Genomic DNA, 26,510 nt, shown 5'->3' with positions numbered 1-26,510 from the left:
TATCTTTTGTTGTTGTAGTTTTTTATTAAAATCATGAAAACTGTCCCGGAGAAAGATCATTATTAACCAACAACAATTACTATATAAATAAAATAAATGTTTGATCACTTCCTCACAAAACAGACGAAGACAAGAATAAAAGAAACACAACATGTAAACATGTCAGCCACATTAATGTAGATATTATTTGGCATCTAAAGTAGGTCACTATATTTTTCCTTCCATCAGAATCTCTTCTCAAAAACATCCTCCATATTCCTTATTTTGTGAGTTCCCTTTTCCGTAACTTTTACTTCTTGAATCAAACTTTTCCATTTTATAAAATCTGGGGGTGTAGTTTTTTTCCACCCTTTTGTTATTTGCTTCAAATATGGAAAAATATAGCTTCATAGGTACACATGGGTTAGCACGCATGCACATCTACATGTGCCTGGAATGGACCTTACATGTGAAGGCGGACACATATGTGGGCCCATGTAAAAGATATTGCTATATCTCTGCAACCCCTCCCCCCCTTTATTATTTTTTCTTAATAAACTTATTTATTTATTTAATTTATTATTATTTATTTATTTTCTTTCTGTATTATTATTATTTTTTTTATTTATTCTATTTTTTTTAAAAATTTTATTTCAATTTTGAATGCTGATGTTGTTTTCTCTTGTGTACTTATTGTGTTTGTTTCTAAGCTCAATTACTTAAAAAATGGTTTATAAACTATTGTAATTACGAACTGTAAATTGCATATATAAAAACAACCTAAAAAAAGGTGGAAAAAATAAAGTATATATAAATGAATAAAGTAGGTCACTATATGGGAGTGAATTATGTTGCAGTTCCTCTTATAAAATCACTAGGTGGCATTCAGTGTCAAGTTTCTCTCCTCTGTCACTATAAGGAGCCCAAGGTCTATTGAAAGAGGCTGAGACACGGGTTTTGGGGTCTTTGGGGTCTTGGGGTCTTTGATGTCTTGGGGTATCACACATGCGCAGTGTAGCTGGAGCTGCGGTCGTGCGTTGCGATTGGTTAAATTTCTGCAGACCAGATTTTACTTTGTATGTGTTGCACCCCAAAGATATGACGCGTGACCTCTCCTCTTTCCTCTTTTTCTAAATTAACCATCTAGATGGTGACATTTAAGTCCATATAAGATCTTTCATAAAAATATGTTCTTTAAATAAAAACTGATTCCTCTCTGGTCACTAGAGAAGACACACTGTTTACACCTTCAACTGATTCAAATGACATTTAAAAGATGATTGAACAATATGCAAATGAAGGTGACTTCTAAAGAAGTGAGTGAGTGTCAGTGAGAGACAGAAGAGCTCCATCAGCTCAGCTTCAACATCAACCATGTTCTCTGGAGCTCTGATACTGCTGCTGGCAGCTGGATCCTGTGAGGAGCTTTTACTGGATTCACACTAATAAACACATTAGAAACACTGAATAGTCAGATGAATGATGGAGATAATGTTGATTTGTGTTTCCACAGGTGTGAACAGTATTGATCTCATCCAGCCAGACTCAATGGTTGTGCAGCCTGGACAGTCTTTGACCATCACCTGTCAGGTCTCTGGTTATTCTCTGACTGATAACAGCTATGCAACCGGTTGGATCAGACAGTGTGAAGGAAAACCAATGGACTGGATTTTACATCGGCGGGGTGGAGGAGACTTTTACCAAAATAATGCTCTGAAGAACAAGTTCCTTTACCACACTCACACTTCTACCAGCTCGGTGACATTAACAGGACAGAACGTGCAGCCTGAGGACACAGCTGTGTATTACTGTGTACGTGTTGCTCCACAGTGATACAAACCACCAACAGACCTGCACAAATACTCAGCAACCAGCCAGACTCAACCACACACACACTAGATGTGAACATTAATAAAGACACTCTCTGATGAGCTGATAAACATTAATGTTTAAGTCTCATTTGACTTCCACTGCAGCCGACATCAGTGTAGAAGAGACTCAGAGAAGCTTGATTTCCCCTCAGTACAAGATGACACCATTTCATCCATTTATTGTTGTGTATTTAGATGCCTAAAAAAGATGGGGACAACAATTTTCCTGTTTCCATGCAACTGGATGGAAAATAACACCTGATAATGTAACTATAACGTAAACAGTTGCTCTATATTTTCACAAACAGGATGTAAATGTCTGATTTGTATTGTGGCCGAGGTGAAAATACCTCTAAACTGCTCCACCACCAGTTAAAGATCGTCATTGTGTCATTGTTATTTCCAGTTATTTTCCCATCAGTCCATGAATATTAGTGTTTTTAATATTTTACAGCTGTTGTAGAGGTACTCTACTTATGGAAATGTATCTGTGTCACATGTTCCCTTTTTAAACCTGCAGAGGGAGGTCTATGCAAACTCTTCCTCTCTTATAAACACACCATCAGCAACTGGTGGCAGAACTCTGGAACAGTTTTATATATTTCTGAAACACTCAGATCAGAAAGCTCTGAACTAGAGCGTTTATCCCAGAAATGGGAAATACAATTATCTGGAGTTTATTATTTGTAGTTGCTATTCATGGTGAGAAAATGAATTAACTGATTCTGTAAATATCTAACTTGTGATGTAGATATAAGTGTGCATGATGACAATGTCTTACCTTACAGGAGTCTGGAGTGAGATCAAACTGGACCAGTCTCCCTCTGAGGTGAAAAGACCTGGAGAGACAGTGAAGATGTCCTGTATCATATCTGGCTTTGACATGACCAGCTACTATATTAGCTGGATACGACAGAGACCAGGAGAAGCTCTGGAGTGGATTGGGAGGATGAATGCAGGTTCAAACTCTGCTAGCTATGCCAGCTCCTTTCAAAGCCGTTTCATCATGACTGAAGATGTGCCCAGCAGCACTCAGTACCTCGAGGTCAAGAGCCTGACGGCACAAGATTCTGCTGTTTACTTCTGTGCTCGAGACACACAGTGACTGAAGACAGTGGAGCAGCTGCACTAAAACCTCCACAGACAACAAACTGCAGTGATCTTAATAACATCTGGGTTCTCTCACCACCTGCTAAAACACGCTGACATATCCTCATTACATTTTAAACTCATGAGTACATATTTATTCTCTTTATGAGGTTACATCACTCACAGTTATTTCAAATATCAAAGCATTATCTAATATTAAATCACCAATGTCACACTCCACCAAAAAATAATGGATGACAACATAATCAGAAAGGTGAAATGTCCATTGGTTAGATGGATGGTGATGAACATGATGAGATGGCAATAAACCAATTTACAAAAAATGGATATCAGAGGGATGCTGTAGATTATTGAGCTAAACGTGAATTATGTGGCTCATTATCAAGTGTAGACCATGCAATGTCAGTTTCATGTAAATTTGATGATGTTTGTCACATAATGCTGACCTCCTGTTGCCAGTAGGCACCTGTCTCTCCAGGGGTCTCATTTATAAAACAGTGTGTACGATCCATACTAAAAATGTACGTGCGCACAAAAGCCGAAAATTGCGTGCGCTAAAAAAAAATCAGACTTATAAAACTGTGCGTACGCACACCTGCACGCAATGTTCCCTTTATAAATCACAGTCCACCTGGAAATGTGCGCACGTGGATCCGCCTCATATTCCGCCCACTACACGCCCACATTCAACCAGAGATGGTCGATGCAAAGCACCTCATGAATGTTTCTGCATGTGAATGAGCCTGTTGATCAGTGGATCTTTACGGTGAATCACGGCGACTCCCGAGAGGAAGACCAAGAAAAGGAGTTTTTCTGACACAGAGATGGAGGAGCTTGTAGGTGAGGAGGTCTCTGAACACTCGTTCCCTCCTGATTCTCTCATTCACGTCACGTAATCCTCACGGTGACGGTATATCCACCAGCACCATGCAGCATGTTCCGAGTCTCACCGCTGTGTTTATATGTTTACAGCAATCAGACTGATCCATTCACTTAAAATGATCAAGACGATCAGTAATATCCCCCACCTGGATATCATTAGAAGAAGGAAGTTTGACAGGTGTACACTATTTATATTTATTTATTTAAGTTGTTATGGTGAACTTGTCCTGCATTATGATTAGGACTGATAATGATAATGACGATATGGAGTGTAACGATTGTGTGAGAGCTGTCACTGGCTTCATTTACACACTTTGTTAATTTACACAATACATACTGGTGAAGATGTGCCGGTTGGGGGTGACTGGAGGAAGCAGAGTGTGTGGTGCACCGCGGTGACGCACTGGAGACAGTCTGATAGTTGCATCGGATAGCTGTTTGCATTTTGTCTATCTATACTGTATCTGTCCCTATCTAATAAACCATGAATAAATTAATAAGTCATGTCATCACTGCAGTGATTTTACACAACAACTTTATGAAAACTAATATGGTACTTGATGATATCTGCACACTATTAGAAGATATTATTAAAACTATTGGCGCTCTGTTCTGCCATTCTTTAATGCTATTTAATATAATCTTGGATTTCTACAACCGATAATGAGGATTTCAACAGCTGCTCCACAGCTGACTGCGACTGTCGGTAGTCCGGTCCTCTCCTCTGCGCTCTGGAGGTGGAGGGAACATGATGGTGAGACAGCGCTGATGAGATATTGAGTGGAATTTGCTTTGAGATTTAAGTTGATCTTTTACATTTGTAAGGTGCTTATGGAATAGTTATGGCTCACTAGCACAAAGAACACTGCTGTTTTAAATGTTTATGATAAAGTGGATATAAGTATGAAGTGAAGTTAAATGTGTGAGAGGCATCATTATACGTATAATGACATTTAATGTCTACAGTCTGGCTTCAATTCATCTGCGTCTCCAGTTTCCCCTGCCTCGGTGCCTCCATAATGTGCGTACGCACGGGTCAAAGTTTCCGTACCGGTGGGCACATTCTCCCGTCAAGTTTGTTTTTATAGATCACAACTGTTGCGTGGGAAGTGGCGTACGCACATTTCAGGCCCCGTTTTGTGCGTACGCAACGGTTATAAATGAGACCCCAGGTCTTTTCACCTCAGAGGGAGACTGGTCCAGTTTGATCTCACTCCAGACTCCTGTAAGGTAAGACATTGTCATCATTCACACTTATATATACATCACAAGTTAGACATTTACAGAATCAGTTAATTCATTTTCTCACCATGAATAGCAACTACAAATATTAAACTCCAGATAATTGTATTTTCCATTTCTTACCATATTCGTGAGCAAATTTGAGGTGGATCTGGCTAACCTGCTAATATTAGTACGCCAAAATATGGTGACTGTAACTTCTTGTTGCCACTAGGTGGCACTATGAGTATAATTCAAAATTGGACTGTAGATATCTTCAGGCCTGAACTCCCATCAAACATGTTTAATTTGGAAAAGATCTGACCATCTGGAGTTGCGTTACAACAATTTGTTTTTCCACGGCGCCGCCATTTGACGAAAACTCACAATCTTCACAAGGAAGCATCATCCAGGTCTTAAGGCTTTTCTGACAAATTTTGAGAGGGATCTGATTAATCTGTGAGAAGTCTCCTGTCTTTTTATCACACAAGATATTTGGACAGATTGGTTAATGTACACCGAAGTTACAACTTCCTGTTTTTTTGGTGGCGAAAGGCACTTTTCGCCACCATGCCACGGCAACGTCCTTCCATAAAAACTCAAGCTTTTAACAAGTTTTCATCACAAAGGTCTTCAGATTTTACTGACCAAATCTGAAGCCGATCATGTTAAATCTCTAGGAGGAGTTCGTCAAAGTACTGCGCCTCGAAAAACAATTTAAACTTAAAATGGCCGACTTCCTGTTGGGTTTACAGTATACCTCCAAGAGGCTTTTCTTTACGTCACAACAGGTTACATATACCTAGCAAATTTCATACATCTAGGTGAAACGCGTCACCGGGGCTACTCAAAAGGGGGGCACTTTTGAGCCATTTTGCCACACCCATAAGCAAAACACATAAAATATATACATTTTCACCACTTCTGATTCAAAGTGTTGTTCGTTTCTGAGCATGTTTAACCCCTCAAAAATGAGATCCATCTCGGAGAATAATAAACATAGCGATTTCAATAGTGCCTCACTGAAAACATGTGAGACAAACATTAAATCGACTGACCTCGAGGAATGACTCATGAACTTTGGTTCTTCAGTTTCAAACTGAAAAGCCGAATGCATTCAATCCTCCCTGTGAGGAGGAGTCAATGCAAAACTCAGATGTCTTCCACCTCTACTTATCTGACTGCAGAGAGGAGGACAGAGGACAGTGGACACACAGCTTAACATGATGGACTATAGGACAGGACTGCTGCTTTTAACCATCTGCTGCTAGACAGGTCAACATTTACACTGATGTTGAGTTGACATAGTTCTGATTTGTGTCACCAGCTTATTTCTCATGATGTATTTTTATATCTTGACAGGTGTTGATGGTCAGACTCTGACAGAATCTGAACCAGTGATTAAAAGACCTGGAGAATCCCATAGACTGACCTGTACAGCCTCTGGATTCACATTCAGTAGCATCCACATGGTCTGGGTCAGACAGGCTCCTGGAAAAGGACTGGAGTGGATCGCTAATATCAATAATGCTGGTGGCAACATCTACTACTCTCAGTCAGTTCAGGGCCGGTTCACCGTCTCCAGAGACAACAACAGACAGCAGCTGTATCTGCAGATGAACAGTCTGAGGACTGAAGACTCTGCTGTTTATTATTGTGCTCGACAGCCACAGTGACTGGAGTTGGTTGAGCAGCTGTACAAAAACCTACAGGACTCATTCTGACCACAATCATGATGAACGTCTTCACTTGAAGTAGTCCCAGAAACTGATAGGATACAGTTACACTGAACACTTTGTGAGAACCAGTAATGTTTGATTAGAAACACATTTCTAAACAGAGATGTGAATGTAGAAATCATATCACTAAATAGGCATATTCTTGCTTATTCCATAACAGAGCTGCATTAAACACAGCAGCTGAACAATAAACAGCATTTGTGTAGTTAAATGTTTTTTGTTTTTTCTAATTGTCTAACCTGAGATTGAAGTCTTTACTTCTTTTAGTTTGCAGGAGTTTGGAGTGAAGTTAAACTATCAATATGCACAGAGTTCTGCAGGGACTGTGGATCGAGACAATAAATAGATGTTCAACTGTTCAACTTATCGACTGTTTTGTTTAGTCTTCTTCATTGTGATATACAAATATTTTTAAACATTATTGACAATTGCTGCATGAAATTAACGTTAATAAACCTAATTTCCGTAAAATTATACCAAATGTTTTAGTAAAGAAAGCAGAAATTATGAATTATTTTGACTATTATCAGAGGAACATAATGTTGATGGATTATCACAGGCTGGTATGTGTCAAAGTTTAGTCAGAATATTGGTTTGAAACCACGGCAACAAATAATGACACCTGTCACCACAGATGATATAAATTTGAATAAAACACCCAAAATTCAATCAAAGTAGTGGTCATTATATATTTTTTTTGCAAAGACTATAGTAGGAACCATCCATGTTATTTTGGGGCAAATTAGATGAAAGAAATCCATATTAATGATATAATGAAGTTTGAGCTGAACAAAAACCCCTCAGTGCCTGAACACTTGTAACATGAAGCCACCAGAGGAGGAGCCCTCAGACCACTAATGATTGAAAAGCTCTTCATCTAACAGGAAACAAAACAGAAATAACAGACTTCCTTTGACTGAAACACATGACTGATGAACACTAAATCAACAGTAGAACATAATGAACCACATTCATTAAGGTGCTATTTGGTGGTTGTTTCTTTTGTTTTTTAATTTAAATTGAATTAACAATACTCACTTTATATTGTTAAACTGCTAAACTATTGTCAAAGTCTTCACACGATGCAGACTGAGCTGAATAATGAAAGACAACCAAAATGATATATAATGTGTTTGTCGACCTATTGCACAAATTCTACTGGGAGGAATGACTCCTGTACATTAAACATTCATTCTCCAGTTTCACCAAACAGGAACTGAGATCCATTCAGATCCAGTTCTACACTGAGAGGAGGAGTCAATGCAAAACTCAGATGTCTTCCACCTCTACTTATCTGACTGCAGAGAGGAGGACAGAGGACAGTGGACACACAGTTTAACATGATGGACTATAGGACAGGACTGCTGCTTTTAACCATCTGCTGCTGGACAGGTCAACATTTACACTGATGTTGAGTTGACATAGTTTTGATTTATCTAACTGACATATTTCTCATGATGTATTTTTATATCTTGACAGGTGTTGATGGTCAGACTCTGACAGAATCTGAACCAGTGACTAAAAGACCTGGAGAATCCCACAGACTGACCTGTACAGCCTCTGGATTCACATTCAGCAGCTATGGGATGAACTGGATCAGACAGGCTCCTGGAAAAGGACTGGAGTGGATCGCTTATGTTTATAGTACCTACATCTACTACTCCCAGTCAGTCCAGGGGAGATTCACCATCTCTAGAGATGACTCCAGCAGTAAAGTCTATCTACAGATGAACAGTCTGAAGACCGAGGACACAGCAGTGTATTACTGTGCCAGAGACCCACAGTGAGAGACGATAATAGGAGAGTCATACAAAAACTACTTCCTCTATTTACCACCACCACTGGGAACACTCTGTTATCTCAGCATCACTTTATTTTTGTAATACTGTTGATTAAATTCTCTGTATTAGTGTGGTGAAACTGGGTCCACATGTCTTAATAAGTACATGCATCAAGATCATTAAAAAAAAGTACATTTTGTTAACATGTTAAAACAGAAAGCTTCCATGTGATTTGCAGATTTTACACCATTTTCTTTTTTCATAAAAAATTCTGATATTAACACATTTTACAGCGGTAAAAAAGGAGCATTTATATGTTTAGAAAGTTAACTGGTTTACAACCAAGACGGTGACGGCCAAAAACCAAGTTGGTGACGGTGAAAATGTCGAACTCGAGGCTTTAAAACCGTAGTCCACTAACCAATGGGTGACGTCATGGTGACTACGTCCACTTCTTATATTCAGTCTATGGTTGGGACAGTTTATCGTGACTCACAGCAACGCCTGCATTTATAAGAAGACAACCTTATTGTGATGAAAACTTTACAATATTCTGTTTTCAGACATTAACTCACTAACTTCCAGAGTTTTAAAACATATCTTTACATTAAATCAAATCAAAGCAGCGCTACAAGTTTACTAAATTAACCATCTAGATGGTGACATTTAAGTCCATATAAGATCTTTCATAAAAATATGTACTCTAAATAAAAACTGATTCCTCTCTGGTCACTAGAGAAGACACACTGTTTATACCTTCAACTGATTCAAATGACATTTAAAAGATGATTGAACAATATGCAAATGAAGGTGACTTCTAAAGAAGTGAGTGAGTGTCAGTGAGAGACAGAAGAGCTCCATCAGCTCAGCTTCAACATCAACCATGTTCTCTGGAGCTCTGATACTGCTGCTGGCAGCTGGATCCTGTGAGGAGCTTTCACTGGATTCACACTAATAAACACATTAGAAACACTGAATAGTCAGATGAATGATGGAGATAATGTTGATTTGTGTTTCCACAGGTGTGAACAGTATTGATCTCATCCAGCCAGACTCAATGGTTGTGCAGCCTGGACAGTCTTTGACCATCACCTGTCAGGTCTCTGGTTATTCTCTGACTGATAACAGCTATGCAACCGGTTGGATCAGACAGTGTGAAGGAAAACCAATGGACTGGATTATACATCGGCGGGGTGGAGGAGACTTTTACCAAAATAATGCTCTGAAGAACAAGTTCCTTTACCACACTCACACTTCTACCAGCTCGGTGACATTAACAGGACAGAACGTGCAGCCTGAGGACACAGCTGTGTATTACTGTGTACGTGTTACTCCACAGTGATACAAACCACCAACAGACCTGCACAAATACTCAGCAACCAGCCAGACTCAACCACACACACACTAGATGTGAACATTAATAAAGACACTCTCTGATGAGCTGATAAACATTAATGTTTAAGTCTCATTTGACTTCCACTGCAGCCGACATCAGTGTAGAAGAGACTCAGAGAAGCTTGATTTCCCCTCAGTACAAGATGACACCATTTCATCCTTTTATTGTTGTGTATTTAGATGCCTAGAAAAGATGGGACAACAATTTTCCTGTTTCCATGCAACTGGATGGAAAATAACACCAGATAATGTAACTATAACGTAAACAGTTGCTCTCTATTTTCACAAACAGGATGTAAATGTCTGATTTGTATTGTGGCCGAGGTGAAAATACCTCTAAACTGCTCCACCACCAGTTAAAGATCGTCATTGTGTCATTGTTATTTCCCATTATTTTCCATCAGTCCATGAATATTAGTGTTTTTAATATTTTACAGCTGTTGTAGAGATACTCTACTTATGGAAATGTATCTGTGTCACATGTTCCCTTTTTAAACCTGCAGAGGGAGGTCTATGCAAACTCTTCCTCTCTTATAAACACACCATCAGCAACTGGTGGCAGAACTCTGGAACAGTTTTATATATTTCTGAAACACTCAGATCAGAAAGCTCTGAACTAGAGCGTTTATCCCAGAAATGGAAAATACAATTATCTGGAGTTTATTATTTGTAGTTGCTATTCATGGTGAGAAAATGAATTAACTGATTCTGTAAATATCTAACCTGTGATGTAGATATAAGTGTGAATGATGACGATGTCTTACCTTACAGGAGTCTGGAGTGAGATCAAACTGGACCAGTCTCCCTCTGAGGTGAAAAGACCTGGAGAGACAGTGAAGATGTCCTGTATCATATCTGGTTATAGCATGACAAGCTACAATATGCACTGGATACGACAGAGACCAGGAGAAGCTCTGGAGTGGATTGGGTGGATGAGCACAGGTAGAAACTCTGCTAGCTATGCCAGCTCCTTTCAAAGCCGTTTCATCATGACTGAAGATGTGGCCAGCAGCACTCAGTACCTCGAGGTCAAGAGCCTGACAGCACAAGACTCTGCTGTTTACTTCTGTGCTCGACACACAGTGACTGAAGACAGTGGAGCAGCTGCACTAAAACCTCCACAGACAACAAACTGCAGTGATCTTAATAACATCTGGGTTCTCTCACCACCTGCTAAAACACGCTGACATATCCTCATTACATTTCTATGTATTTTAATGATGTTACATCCCTCACAGTTACAGACAGAGTCCCTTCAGCTGTCAGAGCGTTATATATAATACTAAATTGCCAATGTCATATTCACATGTACAACCCATAAATGACATGACATCAGTTTGAAAAGAGAAAGAAGCTGAAAAACATCTGATCAGACAGCGAGCTCGGCTGGATCAGAGCAGAATTAGAAAGGTGAAATGTCCAAAATCAAACACATGTTCAAAACATCGGTTCAGAGTGTAACGTGGTGAGATGATAATAAAGCAATTATCATAGATGTTGGTGATCAGAATAAAACTATAGATTATTTATATTATTGTAAATGTTCTCACGTGCTGCACATTATGCTCAAAGTGACTGATGAGGAAAGAAGAGCCTCGAAGTCTTGATAAGAAAAAAGATTTAAACTTGTATGTTAATGTGTGAGATGTCTGAACATGTTATAACATTTGTGTATTATTAGAACAACAACATGGATATTTTACATGAATTAAAACATGTCAAACAAACAGCTGACTCGGAGGGATGATTCTTGGACATTAATTCTCACGTTTTGATTAATTATCTTCAGCTCAGTTCTCTCCTCCCCGTGAGGAGGAGTCAATGCAAAACTCAGATGTCTTCCACCTCTACTTATCTGACTGCAGAGAGGAGGACAGAGGACAGTGGACACACAGTTTAACATGATGGACTATAGGACAGGACTGCTGCTTTTAACCATCTGCTGCTGGACAGGTCAACATTTACACTGATGTTGATTTGACATAGTTTTTATTTGTGTAACTGACATATTTCTCATGATGTATTTTTATATCTTGACAGGTGTTGATGGTCAGACTCTGACAGAATCTGAACCAGTGATTAAAAGACCTGGAGAATCCCACAGACTGACCTGTACAGCCTCTGGATTCACATTCAGCAGCTACGGGATGCACTGGATCAGACAGGCTCCTGGAAAAGGACTGGAGTGGATCACTTATATCAGTGGTGGCAGTAGCAGCATCTACTACTCCCAGTCAGTTCAGGGCCGGTTCACCATCTCCAGAGACAACAACAGACAGCAGCTGTATCTGCAGATGAACAGTCTGAGGACTGAAGACTCTGCTGTTTATTATTGTGCTCGACAGCCACAGTGACTGGAGTTGGTTGAGCAGCTGTACAAAAACCTACAGGACTCATTCTGACCACAATCATGATGAACGTCTTCACTTGAAGTAGTCTCTGTCACGGGTTAGACCGTGCCCTGTAAAGTAAGATGCAACGCACACACACTGTAACGCCACCTCCATCATGTTAACTCAGGTGTTAAGTGTTACTGTAGCATCAGTACTTCTAAATGTCGACAAAGTAATCCATTTCTTAATGGGGGTCAGAGTGATACAAAGTAAAAATGTATTTATGAATTACACACAGGCATAAGTATTAATATTGAACATTTCCATTTATTGTAAAATGGATATTCAGTAAGTTGTTTGTCACCCTCTCTTCTCTGCTGTAGATGCGCTCCTTGGTTTAGACCTGGACTGCAGAAACCCAACAGGAGCGTACCAATAGCTTATGTAAGGGGGGTTCCCAGAGAAGGTACCAAGTACTGTAGAGTTGGAGGGGTGTTTGGGGGGGTTGATAATAGGCAAGGTAATTTTAATTAGTTTGAATAATTACTTGCCTCAAAATGTTATATTAAATGTTTTATAATTTAATTATAAATTATGTCCTATTTTTTTGACTGGATATTATTATGCTGTTGTTTGATTGTTTATTAATTATTATTTGATTTACTTAGTAGGATCCAGCTTCATAAAAGAGGAGGCTGGAATATCTGGAGGGGGGTCAGTGGAGAGCAAACCTCTGATGAGAGACAAGCCATATTGTAGAGCTGCAAGGGCCCAACATTTAAAGGGGCATAGCCTATGCTGTATCTTGATATATATTTTTGTCATTTTGCTTATATTTTTTATTATTTTGGAAGAACCTGTTTCCTGGATGCCAGGCCTGCACTGTACCTATTTTTGCACAGGATTGTTGGTTTCCACTAATTGTTAATAAATACACCTGGACTGCTTAACTGGAATTTTTCTCAGTTTTTACGCCTTAGCCACTCGGCCAACCTTACAGTCCCAGAAACTGATAGGATACAGTTACACTGAACACTTTGTGAGAACCAGTAATGTTTGATTAGAAACACATTTCTAAACAGAGATGTGAATGTAGAAATCATATCACTAAATAGGCATATTGTTGCTTATTCCATAACAGAGCTGCATTAAACACAGCAGCTGAACAATAAACAGCATTTGTGTAGTTAAATGTTTTTTGTTTTTTTCTAATTGTCTAACCTGAGATTGAAATCTTTACTTCTTTTAGTTTGCAGGAGTTTGGAGTGAAGTTAAACTATCAATATGCACAGAGTTCTGCAGGGACTGTGGATCGAGACAATAAATAGATGTTCAACTGTTCAACTTATCTACTGTTTTGTTTAGTCTTCTTCATTGTGATATAAAAAATATGTTTTAAACATTATTGAAAATTGCTGCATGAAATTAACGTTAATAAACCTAATTTCCGTAAAATTATACCAAATGTTTTAGTAAAGAAAGCAGAAATTATGAATTATTTTGACTATTATCAGAGGAACATAATGTTGATGGATTATCACAGGCTGGTATGTGTCAAAGTTTAGTCAGAATATTGGTTTGAAACCACGGCAACAAATAATGAAACCTGTGACCACAGATGATATAAATTTGAATAAAACACCCAAAATTCAATCAAAGTAGTGGTCATTATATATTTTTTTGCAAAGACCATAGTAGGAACCATCCATGTTATTTTGGGGCAAATTAGATTAAAGAAATCCATATTTGTGATATAATGAAGTTTGAGCTGAACAAAAACCCCTCAGTGCCTGAACACTTGTAACATGAAGCCACCAGAGGAGGAGCCCTCAGACCACTAATGATTGAAAAGCTCTTCATCTAACAGGAAACAAAACAGAAATAACAGACTTCCTTTGACTGAAACACATGACTGATGAACACTAAATCAACAGTAGAACATAATGAACCACATTCATTAAGGTGCTAATTGGTGTTTTGTTTTAATTTAAATTGAATTAACAATACTCACTTTATATTGTTAAACTGCTAAACTATTGTCAAAGTCTTCACACGATGCAGACTGAGCTGAATAATGAAAGACAACCAAAATGATATATAATGTGTTTGTCGACCGTTTGCACAAATTCTACTGGGAGGAATGACTCCTGTACATTAAACATTCATTCTCCAGTTTCACCAAACAGGAACTGAGATCCATTCAGATCCAGTTCTACACTGAGAGGAGGAGTCAATGCAAAACTCAGATGTCTTCCACCTCTACTTATCTGACTGCAGAGAGGAGGACAGAGGACAGTGGACACACAGTTTAACATGATGGACTATAGGACAGGACTGCTGCTTTTAACCATCTGCTGCTGGACAGGTCAACATTTACATTGATGTTGAGTTGACATAGTTCTGATTTGTGCTTCAAACATAAAGCACGACATGCATATGTTTTTTTGTTTGACAGGTGTTGATGGTCAGACTCTGACAGAATCTGAACCAGTGATTAAAAGACCTGGAGAATCCCACAGACTGACCTGTACAGCCTCTGGATTCACATTCAGTGACTACTTGATGAGCTGGATCAGACAGGCTCCTGGAAAAGGACTGGAGTGGATCTCCACTATTGATGTTACTAGCATCCACTACTCTCAGTCAGTTCAGGGCCGGTTCACCATCTCCAGAGACAACAACAGACAGCAGCTGTATCTGCAGATGAACAGTCTGAGGACTGAAGACTCTGCTGTGCGCTTGTGTGTGGCCAGAGTCTCTGCTTCTCTGCCTGCCTTCACTGACACACCACACGTGTTCTCTCTCCACCTCTACACGTGCATGCTGCTCACTCCACACTGCAGAAGAGTTAGTTTAGCTCTGAGAATATCTAGTGAATGTTCAGTGGACGTTTGGGCAGAAATAACTGCTGCAGCTCCTCCAGACCAACAGAGGTTTCCCGTGTCTTGTGAAGTGACGGGGCTCCGCAGAGAGAAACGTTATCGTCTCCGACCGGGTGCCAGAGGGAGACACCGGCACCCGGTCGGAGACGATAACGTTTCTCTTCCAGGGCCTCCAGGGCTGAAGCAGGAAAAGCCAACACTAGGATCAGATCTAAATGATGTTCATGGAGAGACCTCCATCTGGTCAGCTAACATTACTGCCAAGCAGCTGAAATATAGAGTGATATTGTGCTTTTAGCTGACGTGTGTCTCCTCACTGTTTTGAGTGATGCTCGTTCATGTCTATGTAGAGCAAGCAAGAGTGACCCAGACGCTGACTTTCGTTGACTTCACGGCCACAGGTGTCGCTGTTAACAAGCAATTCTGAAAACAGTCCCTTCAAGCAATAAAAGTTCAAAGCTGAGTTATTAGTTCATTTGGATAAACTAAAAAAAAGACTAAAAAGATGGTGACGGCCAAAAACCAAGACGGCGACGGCCATAATGCCGAACTCGAAGCTTCAAAACCGTAGTCCACTAACCAATGGGTGACGTCATGGTGACTACGTCCACTTCTTATATTCAGTCTATGGTTGGGACAGTTTATCGTGACTCACAGCAACGCCTGCATTTATAAGAAGACAACCTTATTGTGATGAAAACTTTACAATATTCTGTTTTTAGACATTAACTAATTAACTAACTTCCAGACACCTGATAATGTAACTATAACTTGAACAGTTGCTCTATATTTTCACAAACAGGATATGAATGTCTGATTTGTATTGTGGCCATTGAAAATACCTCTAAACTGCTCCACCACCAGTTAAAGATCGTCATTGTGTCATTGTTATTTCCCATTATTTTCCATCAGTCCATGAATATTAGTGTTTTTAATATTTTACAGCTGTTGTAGAGGTACTCTACTTATGGAAATGTATCTGTGTCACATGTTCCCTTTTTAAACCTGCAGAGGGAGGTCTATGCAAACTCTTCCTCTCTTATAAACACACCATCAGCAACTGGTGGCAGAACTCTGGAACAGTTTTATATATTTCTGAAACACTCAGATCAGAAAGCTCTGAACTAGAGCGTTTATCCCAGAAATGGGAAATACAATTATCTGGAGTTTATTATTTGTAGTTGCTATTCATGGTGAGAAAATCTATTCTGATTTACTGATTCTGTAAATATCTAACCTGTGATGTAGATATAAGTGTGAATGATGACGATGTCTTACCTTACAGGAGTCTGGAGTGAGATCAAACTGGACCAGTCTCCCTCTGAGGTGAAAAGACCTGGAGAGACAGTGAAGATGTCCTGTATCACGTCTGGTTATACCATGACAAGCAATGCTATTAACTGGATACGACAGAGACCAGGAGAAGCTCTGGAGTGGATCGGGTGGATAAACACAAATACAAACACTCCGAGCTATGCCAGCTCCTTTCAAAGCCGTTTCAGTTTTACTCAAGATGTGGCCAGCAGCACTCAGTACCTCGAGGTCAAGAGCCTGACAGCACAAGATTCTGCTGTTTACTTCTGTGCTCGACACACAGTGACTGAAGACAGTGGAGCAGCTGCATTAAAACCTCCACAGACAACAAACTGCAGTGATCTTAATAACATCTGGGTTCTCTCACCACCTGCTAAAACATTACATTACATTTTAAACTCATGAGTACATATTTATTCTCTTAATGAGGTTACATCACTCACAGTTATTTCAAATATCAAAGCATTATCTAAAATCAAATGTCAATGTCTACCAACAAGTACAAACCAAAAATTATATGAAATCAGTTTGAAAATAAGCTGAAAAACATTGGATGACAGAGTAAACTGGATCAGAACATAATCAGAAAGGTGAAATGTCCATTGGTTAGATGGATGGTGATGAACATGATGAGATGGCAATAAACCGATTTACAAAAAATGGATATCATAGGGATGCTGTAGATTATTGAGCTAAACGTGAATTATGTTGCTCATTATCAAGTGTAGACCACACAATGTCAGTTTCATGTAAATTGGATGATGTTTGTCACATAACGCTGACTTCCTGTTGCCAGTAGGTGGCGCTATGACTATGAGTCAATATTGTCATGTAGATGTCCTCAGGCCTTGACTGCTATGGAGTAGGTCCAGTTTGGGGCAGATTGGACCAAGTACAGTTGAGTTACAATAGTTCATTGATCAATGGCGAATCGTGTAAATTCTCCGCCACGCCACGTCAACGCCGTTTCATAAAAACTCAAGATTTGAACAACTTTTCATCACAGAGGTCTTAAAATTGTACTGACCAAATCTGAAGTTGATCGGGTTAAATCTGTATGGAGGAGTTCGTTAAAGTACAGAGCCTGGAAATGGCCAAAAATACATGAAAAAAAAAAAAAAAAAAAAAATACAAATCAAACAAAATTCAAAATGACCAACTTCCTGTTGGATTTAGAGCACGGCCCCAAGAGACTTTTTTAAGTCTACATGTGAGACATGTGCTAACCAAATTTCGTACATCTAGGTGAAACTTAACGCGAGGGCTGCTTCGTTGAAATTTTGTCACACCCAAGCACAAAAAACATATCCCTTAATACATTTCAGCACTTTTAATGAGTGTGCCAAGTTTTGTTTGTTTTTAAGCCACCCTAGCACCACGAAATCAACTTCCTGTTTCATGGCGAACAATGCCCCACCTAGTGGCAACAGCATTTCATTAAAATTCAAAAGCCTCGCCGTCTGGTATCATGACGGTCTTACCATATTTGTGACTTAATTTGAGGAGGACGTGTTTGACCTGCTAAGAGTAGTACAACAATTTGTTTTTCCACGGCACCGCCATTTGACGAAAACTCACAATGTTCACAAGGAAGCATCATCCAGGTCTTATGGCTTTTCTGACAAATTTTGAGCGGGATCTGATTAATCTGTGAGAAGTAGTCTGTCCTTTTATCACACAAGATATTTGGAGCAGATTGGTTAATGTACACCGAAGTTACAACTTCCTGTTTTTTTGGTGGCGAATGGCGCTTTTCGCCACCATGCCACGGCAACGTCCTTCCATAAAAACTCAAGCTTTTAACAAGTTTTCATCACAAAGGTCTTAAGACTGTACTGACCAAATCTGAAGCCGATCAGGTTAAATCTCTAAGAGGAGTTCGTCAAAGTACTGCGCCTCAAAAATCACTTTACATTCAAAATGGCCGACTTCCTGTTGGGCTTACAGTATAACTCCAAGAGGCTTTTCTTTACGTCACAACAGGTTACATATACCTAGCAAATTTCATACATCTAGGTGAAACGCGTCACCAGGGCTACTCAAAAGGGGGGCGCTTTTGAGCCATTTTGCCACACACATAAGCAAAACACATAAAATATATACATTTTCACCACTTCTGATTCAGTGTTGTTCGTTTCTGAGCATGTTTAACCCCTCAAAAATGAGATCCATCTCGGAGAAAAATAAACAACCATTGCAATAGTGCCTCGCTGAAAACATGTGAGACAAACTTTGAATCGACTGACCTCGAGGAATGACTCATGAACTTTGGTTCTCCAGTTTCAAACTGAAAAGCCGAATGCATTCCATCCTCCCTGAGAGGAGGAGTCAATGCAAAACTCAGATGTCTTCCACCTCTACTTATCTGACTGCAGAGAGGAGGACAGAGGACAGTGGACACACAGTTTAACATGATGGACTATAGGACAGGACTGCTGCTTCTAACCATCTGCTGCTGGACAGGTCAACACTTACACTATTATTCTCTCGATGCTAATTTAGTTGGAAAAATATGTTGTTATTATTATAATCAATGTGTGTTGCTTGGCTCTGTTCTGATCAAAGTGCTTTTCTCTCCAGGTGTTTCCAGTCAGACTCTGACTGAGTCTGAACCAGCGGTAAAGCGCCCAGGAGATTCACACAAACTGACATGTACTTATGCAGGAATATCAGATAGCGATGCTCATATCGCCTGGATCAGACAAGCTGAAGGAAAAGGACTGGAGTGGGTTGCCTATATTTCTGCTCCGAGTGGAAGCACTAAAGCGTATTCCACGTCAGTCCAGAATCGGTTCACCATCTCCAGAGACAACAACGTGGACCAGGTGTATCTGCAGATGAGCAGCCTGACGACTGAAGACTCTGCTGTTTATTACTGTGCTCGACGGCCACAGTGATACAGGAAGCCACAGAGCCGTACACAAACCACCGCAGATGTCACTGCACCAGTCACTATAAACATACACCGATCAGCCATAACATTAAGACCACCTGACTAATATTGAGCAGGTCCCCCTTTTACTGCCAAACCAGCCCTGACCCGTGGAGGCACTGACTCCACTAGACCTCTGAAGGTCTGCTGTGGTATCTGGCACCAAGCCGTCAGTAGCAGATCCTTTAAATCCTGTAGGTTGCAAGGTGGGGCCTCCGTGGATCGGACTTGTTTTGTCGAGCTCATCCCACAGATGCTCCATTGGATTGAGATCTGGAGAATTTGGAGGCCGAGTCAACACCTCCAACTCGTTGACTTCCACATGATGTGAAAGAAAACGTGATTCATCAGACCGGGCCACCTTCTTCCATCGCTCTGTGGTCCAGTTCTGATGCTCACGTGCCCATTGTAGGTGGTTTTGGTCGGTGGGTACGGGTCAGCACGGGTACCCTATATATATATAATTTATATATACACACTGAATGTATATATATATATATATATATATATAGGGAGAGAGTATATACAGTATGTGTATTTCTACACAGTATATACAAATACATACATACACACAAACAGTATATATATACACATATGTACTGTATGTATATATATATACTGTATATACCGTGTATGTATATATATATATATGTACTGTAAATACTGTGTGTGTGTATATATATACATACGGTATATATACTGTATATAATGTATATACTGTGTGTATATATATATACTGTATATATGTGTGTGTGTGTGTGTGTGTGTGTGTGTGTGTGTGTGTATACTGTATATGTACATACTGTATATACATATATGTACATTCACACATACATATACAGTATATACACATTTACTTATATATACAAATACATATATATACACACACACACACACACACATATATATATATATATATGCCATGGTATATTAATGACAATTACAATAATTACAACTTTACACAAATTACCACAAATTAACTAAATTGAATTTTAAAAACAATAAACTGATTCAAACATACATATAATTAAAATGCAAATTAGGCAACTCAAACCCTTAAATATAGTTTTGTTGATTAGAATATAAGTTTTGTTTTATTGCTGCTACAGGTCCCCTTTCCTCCAGTGCAGGAAACGGTGTCTGGTTTTTGTATTAGGGTTTTTCACCGTGATGGGCTGGGGGGCACTGAGATATAGAGCCATACAAAAACCTGAGAGCAGTAAACTTACACTCTCTCATTCCTACGATGAATAAAAAGGTCAGCAGAGGATATTTCTCGTTGGAATATGAGGTAACTGATGCCTTTATCATTTCATTAAGCAGATTAGTAGTTAGAAGTTAGTTAATTAGTAGTTTAAAGTCAGAGTTAGTGCAAAGACATAAACATCATCTTCCAGTAAATATTAACTTTAAGAAGTGATGAAGAATCAGCAGGATAGCTCAGAGCTCACAGGATAGCATCAGGGAATAATACTGACCAGGGTTTCTGTCTATTTCAGTCCCTTCATGAGGTTTTAGTGCAGTTTCGTGGTGCGGCAGGTTTTTGTTCCAGCAGTGAGTGGAGATGCAGCACTGTGATGCTTTTGACTACTGGGGTCGTGGGACTGAAGTCACAGTATCTACCGGTAAGTCACATTTAAACATTATCTTCTTAGTGAGAAGTTTATTTTTGTTTTGTTTTAAAAAAAAATGTGATTATTGGTGGTAGAGAAGTTTAACTCATGGTCTTATTTAGGTTTACACCGATGTTGGACAAACTAGAAAACAAGAGCAGGCAGATGTTTTTTAGCGCAGCTGTTTCTTAGAAAGCATATTTAAAAAGTTACCACTTAATGCAGGCAGTGGTTTGAGCTGATCGTAGAATATAATATAATTATTCAATGCATTTTGTATCACCGTGGATAAATAATTATATACCGTACTGTACCTGAATATTTTTTAATAAGAAGTTACCAGAAATCTGAACATAAAAATATATATTTTATTTGTGTGTTTGATTACAGGGTGAACAAAGGCATAATATCTTTATATAATATATAGTAAATATAATATATAGTTTATTTTCAAATACCAGGGATGACTGACTTTTAAAGGACCGTATGTATTTGCACTATAGGTTCAGTTGTTAATCATCTATTTACGTTTTAGACGACTCATTTCTTTTAGATTTGCTGTTAAACACAAAAAAGAGAGCACATAACTCATCAAAAATAATTTAACATATTGATAATAATAATTATTATAATATATAATTTTTTAAAAAAAGGTCTTGATTTTAAATGTTATTATTTTATTGTTATTGTTTGTTATTGACAATATCATTTAATGCATTTTGTATTAGTGTTTTAATATATGTTTTAATATTAAGTTACCATAAATCTGAACATAGAAATATATATTTTATTTGTGTGTTTAAATACAGGGTCCGTATGTGTGTCAATTAAACAACTGAAATAAGGCATAATATTTAGAATATGTAGTAGATATAATATATAGTTTCTTTTCAAATACCAGTGATGACTGACTTTTAAAGGACCGTATGTATTTGAACTATAGGTTCAATTGTTAATCAATTAAATTTGCTCATATTGCTCATCAAACATAATTTAACATATTGATAATAATAATAATTATTATATAAAAAAGGTATTAATTTCCACAAAACAGTGCAGTGGTCTTGATTTTAAATGTTATTATTTTATTATTATTATTTGTTGTTATTCACAATATTATTCAGTGCATTTTGTATCACCGTGGATATTAATTATATACCGTACTGTACCTGAATATATTTTAATATGGAGTTACCATAAATCTGAGTTTAAATACAGGATCCGTATGTGTGTCAATTAAACAACTGAAATAAGGCATAATACTTTTATAGGTAGGTATTATAGTGTACGTTCAATTGTTAATCAAATAAATTTGCTGTTAAACAAAAAAGGAGCGCATCAAAAATAATTTAACATATTGATAATAATTATTATTATATAAAAAAGGTCTTGATTTCACAAAACATTGCAATGGTCTTGATTTTAAATGTTGTTAGTTTATTATTATTATTTGTTGTTATTCACAATATTATTCAATGCATTTTGTATTACCGTGGATATTGATTCAAAAACTTCAAAAATAATTGAACACATTCATAATAATTACTATTATTAAAATATATTGTAAAGAAAAAAGGTCTTGATTCCACAGAACAGTGTAGTGGTCTTGATTTTAAATGTTGTGTTAACACGCTCCGTTCTAGTCTGTTTATTTGTGCGCTGAACATTTAAACTAAAATAATATTGTTTGTACTCATATCAAAGAAGTTGTCCTAATCTTTATCATGCAAACTGGTTGATGATATCCATTATTATTTGTTAACATAAAATAATATAATAACTATTATTGAATCATTATTTATTCCTTTATTAGTTACTATAAAATATACATTTTAAAAACGCTTTAAGATAAACCTGGTTTTGTTCCTGTAAAATGGTAAAGAATTATTTAGGTTTTAGTTTGTGAAATGACAAAATTCTCCAACGGGTGAATGTATTTTACAATGAGGGTGATTTTGTGCCAGTCTTTATATGTTTATACGATAATAAGACATTATAAAAATAAGTTGCAATAATTGAATTATATATAGCTGAGCTGAGTTTTAAACCTTTATTGAATTAGTTCACAATTTCGTTGTTATATCACATGTAGGATTATTTATTTCATATTGTCTTATTTATTTAAAATTGAACACTTTGGGTCTCCATATATTAATTCTGGGATTGGAAAATTCCACCAATCATTAGCTTTTAGATGAGCAATTAATTAGCTGTGATAATTTATGTGAATTTGTATTTATACGATTTTAAACTTAAAAAAATCTTCTCTTTGAAAGGACGCTTTGGTTTGGTGCATCTCTGACGTAACAAAAATGTTTTAAATTGATTCATTATGTATCACAAAACAGTGTGGTATTAAACATCAGTGCCAACTCAGATCCTAATTATCGGTGTGCTGAACAGATAAGCAAAAATAATTAATAGGACATTATTTATTTTAATGTATTGTTCATAAAAATCATCTTTTGGATGTTTCTGTCTTCAGTTTCATCATGCAATAATGTGCAATATTTTGACAATTCACTTTTAAACAAGCTATTGATCATCTTTAAATTTATGTTGTCTAAATGTTGTTCACAGTAAACGCCGCATCGCCGACTCTGTTCCCGTTGGTTCAGTGCACACCCGGCTCTGCAGATAAAGTCACCGTTGGTTGTCTGGCAAAGGACTACTACCCAAAGAGTCTTATTTTCCAGTGGACCGACGGCAGCGGGAACACCCAGACTTCTGTGCAATATCCTCCGGTTGAGAAAAACAACAAATACACAGGAGTCAGTTTGTTGCAAGTACAAAAGTCTGACTGGGATTCAAAGAGCTCTTTTAATTGTTCCGTGACTCACCCTGGAGGCCAAAAAAGCGTGACACTGGAAAAACGTATGTGATTTTTAACCATCATGGCTCTCTTACTGTATGTCTACGGCTGTGTTTTAAACCTCATACTATACTAGTATTACAACCTCATCCTATACTAGTAGTACAACCTCATACTATACTAGTAGTACAACTTCAACATGTAGTATGTAGTATGCGAAAAAAAAAGCTAAATCTACAGTCTGCATCACCTTCTTAATCTTGTTTTTATTCTGAAAATGTTCTGCAATCATTTTCAGGTTTAACCTCCTCTGTTTGTAATAATTCATTTAATTTTTAATGTAAAATACCAGACTGATGTCCATTAAAACAGGTGTCTCTATTTCTGCTCTTTCTTCCACATGCTTAGCCACCCCTCCAAAGGTAACTTTGCTAGCGGTGCCAGGAGGAGACGATCAGACTCTGGTGTGTACAATTCAGGACCTCATTTCAGATGAACTGTCAGTTAAATGGAAAAAGGATGTAAACGATGTCACTGGCTTCACCACTTGGGCCGCCCAAAAGACTGGAAGCCTATATTCAGCTGTCAGTGTCCTGAAGGTCAGGAACACAGACTGGGACAGTGACGCTGTTTACACATGTGAGGTGATGCACCAAGGAACAAAGCATACGAAGAAGGTCACTAAAGGTAAAGGGCTACGACAGTCATTACATAATACCGTTGTACTGTAACTCAAAGTAGACGGTTAATAGTAATTAATAACATAAGAGTATGCTCAAACATAAAGTTTCTACTGTTCTCTGTTGCTCTCTTTAGCTCCCATCACAATGACACTGAGGCATTCAAGTCCCAAAGACGTGTTCATCAACAACCAGGCTAAGCTGGAGTGTGTCGTTACCGGACAGGACATTGGTCAAATTCAGATAACTTGGGAAATCGATGGACAAGATGTGACCGGCAACAACACTGAAACGACAACGTCTGGAAGCAAAATCAGCACGATCACTCGCAGTCGTACCGACTGGAAGGGAGTCAACACGGTGCGCTGTTTGGCCCTTAGAGACAATATGACACCAGTTATTCAAGACCTGACTTTCAACAAAGGAGGTACGTTACTGAGTGATGGAGACCGATTGGTAGATTAGTAACCTGGAAGTTGCAGGCTCTTCTCATACACTGTTCGTAGCTATACCTACGAAAAGTAATGCACTGCAATTCATATATATATCCCACAAAATCAATTTGTGTGTAATTCAGGTTATCGTGAACCAGGAAGTATAAAGAGTGGCGAACGCCGTGCAGGGAGGAGGTCGGGGTGGTCAATAAATACCAGGCCATTTTGTACCCCGTGTGAAACCAGAAGTCAATGTTGATTTATTTGTCACGTAACTGATGTACTTAAGTAACGCCACTTCCAGAGTTATTTTAAGCCACACTAAGTAGTTTTGTTGCTTTAATCTAACTAAGTAGTTTTGTTGCCTAATCCTAACTAAGTCAATCTTTTCCTAAACTAAGTAGTGTTGTTGCCTTAACCTAAGGAGGTTGTTTCCTGTAAAGCGAGCAGAAACTGACACGTGTCGCTGGACATTTGTAGGAAAATGCACAAAAAAAAGGAGGCATAACTTTTTTGTAAGATATCAAACGAACCGCTGTATGAGAACACGTTGTATGAGAACATGTTGTATGAGAACACGTTGTATGAGAACACGCTGTATGAGAACACGCTGTATGAGAACACGCTGTATGAGAACACGTTGTATGAGAACACGCTGTATGAGAACACGTTGTATGAGAACACGTTGTATGAGAACACGCTGTATGAGAACACGTTGTATGAGAACACGTTGTATGAGAACACGTTGTATGAGAACACGCTGTATGAGAACACGTTGTATGAGAACACGTTGTATGAGAACACGTTGTATGAGAACACGCTGTATGAGAACACGCTGTATGAGAACACGTTGTATGAGAACACGTTGTATGAGAACACGTTGTATGCACACAAACATAGCAAATGTAAAGTTAATATATGATCTTCTTTCAGATGAGAGCGAGCCGAAAGTAACCGTCCACGTCCTCCCAGAGGAGGACATCTCATCAAACCCAGCTAAGGTCACTCTGGTGTGTCTGGTCTCCAGTCGTCTGAAGACGGATTACTACATCGCCTGGTTAGAACATATTGGACGAGATGTCAGCAGCTACACCGATGGCATTGACTCCCTCCCGCAGAAGAACCAAGACGGCTACTCAGTTACAAGCATTTACACCACCACCAAGGACAAGTGGGACAAGTACACCATATTCTCCTGCAACGCCTGTCCTGCTACTAACAATAACTCCATGAGATCCCGAGACGTGTCTAAGGCCCAGAATAACTCGAGTCTTTGTAAGAAATAGCAGATTTAAATGTGGCATTTTGTGCTAATGTGTTGTACTGTGTCTGCCGTGGGAACCCGTCTTTGTGATTGTAAATCTTACAGTCAGTTTACTCTCGTTTGTCATCCTATTGTGTTTCAATCTGTCTTCGTCACATTGTCTAACAGCTCTAAAGTGTGCTTTCAAATAAATGTTGCATGGAGACACCTTTGTTATATGTGCATGAATGACTTCAATAATTTTAAAACAAACTTTTGTATGAGTAGT

At 38.4% G+C, this 26,510-nt stretch overlaps 1 protein-coding gene, 1 long non-coding RNA gene and 4 gene segments (V, D, J or C); all 6 read left to right on the top strand.

Moving 5' to 3' along the window:
- Positions 1-26,510, top strand: part of LOC119501350 — a 74,432-nt gene that overhangs the window by 1,580 nt on the left and 46,342 nt on the right. The window lies entirely within an intron of this gene.
- Positions 1,238-1,834, top strand: LOC119502156. The segment is given in 2 exon segments: positions 1,238-1,396; positions 1,493-1,834. Coding segments are annotated over 2 exon segments (363 nt in total).
- On the top strand, positions 2,401-3,150 carry LOC119502149. The segment is given in 2 exon segments: positions 2,401-2,552; positions 2,639-3,150. Coding segments are annotated over 2 exon segments (366 nt in total).
- Positions 5,430-6,468, top strand: LOC119502178. The gene is made up of 3 exons (XR_005210019.1): positions 5,430-5,476; positions 6,251-6,338; positions 6,426-6,468. It is a non-coding gene; the product is annotated as an uncharacterized LOC119502178 (long non-coding RNA).
- LOC119502092 lies at positions 10,506-26,447 on the top strand. The segment is given in 7 exon segments: positions 10,506-10,663; positions 10,750-11,060; positions 21,010-21,064; positions 23,633-23,926; positions 24,273-24,551; positions 24,681-24,971; positions 25,912-26,447. Coding segments are annotated over 7 exon segments (1,632 nt in total).
- On the top strand, positions 14,481-19,461 carry LOC119502130. The segment is given in 2 exon segments: positions 14,481-14,676; positions 19,088-19,461. Coding segments are annotated over 2 exon segments (369 nt in total).

This window comes from Sebastes umbrosus, chromosome 14, assembly GCF_015220745.1.
Source record: "Sebastes umbrosus isolate fSebUmb1 chromosome 14, fSebUmb1.pri, whole genome shotgun sequence".
Classification (NCBI taxonomy): Eukaryota; Metazoa; Chordata; class Actinopteri; order Perciformes; family Sebastidae; genus Sebastes; species Sebastes umbrosus.
This window is presented reverse-complemented; position numbering and strand designations above follow the sequence as displayed.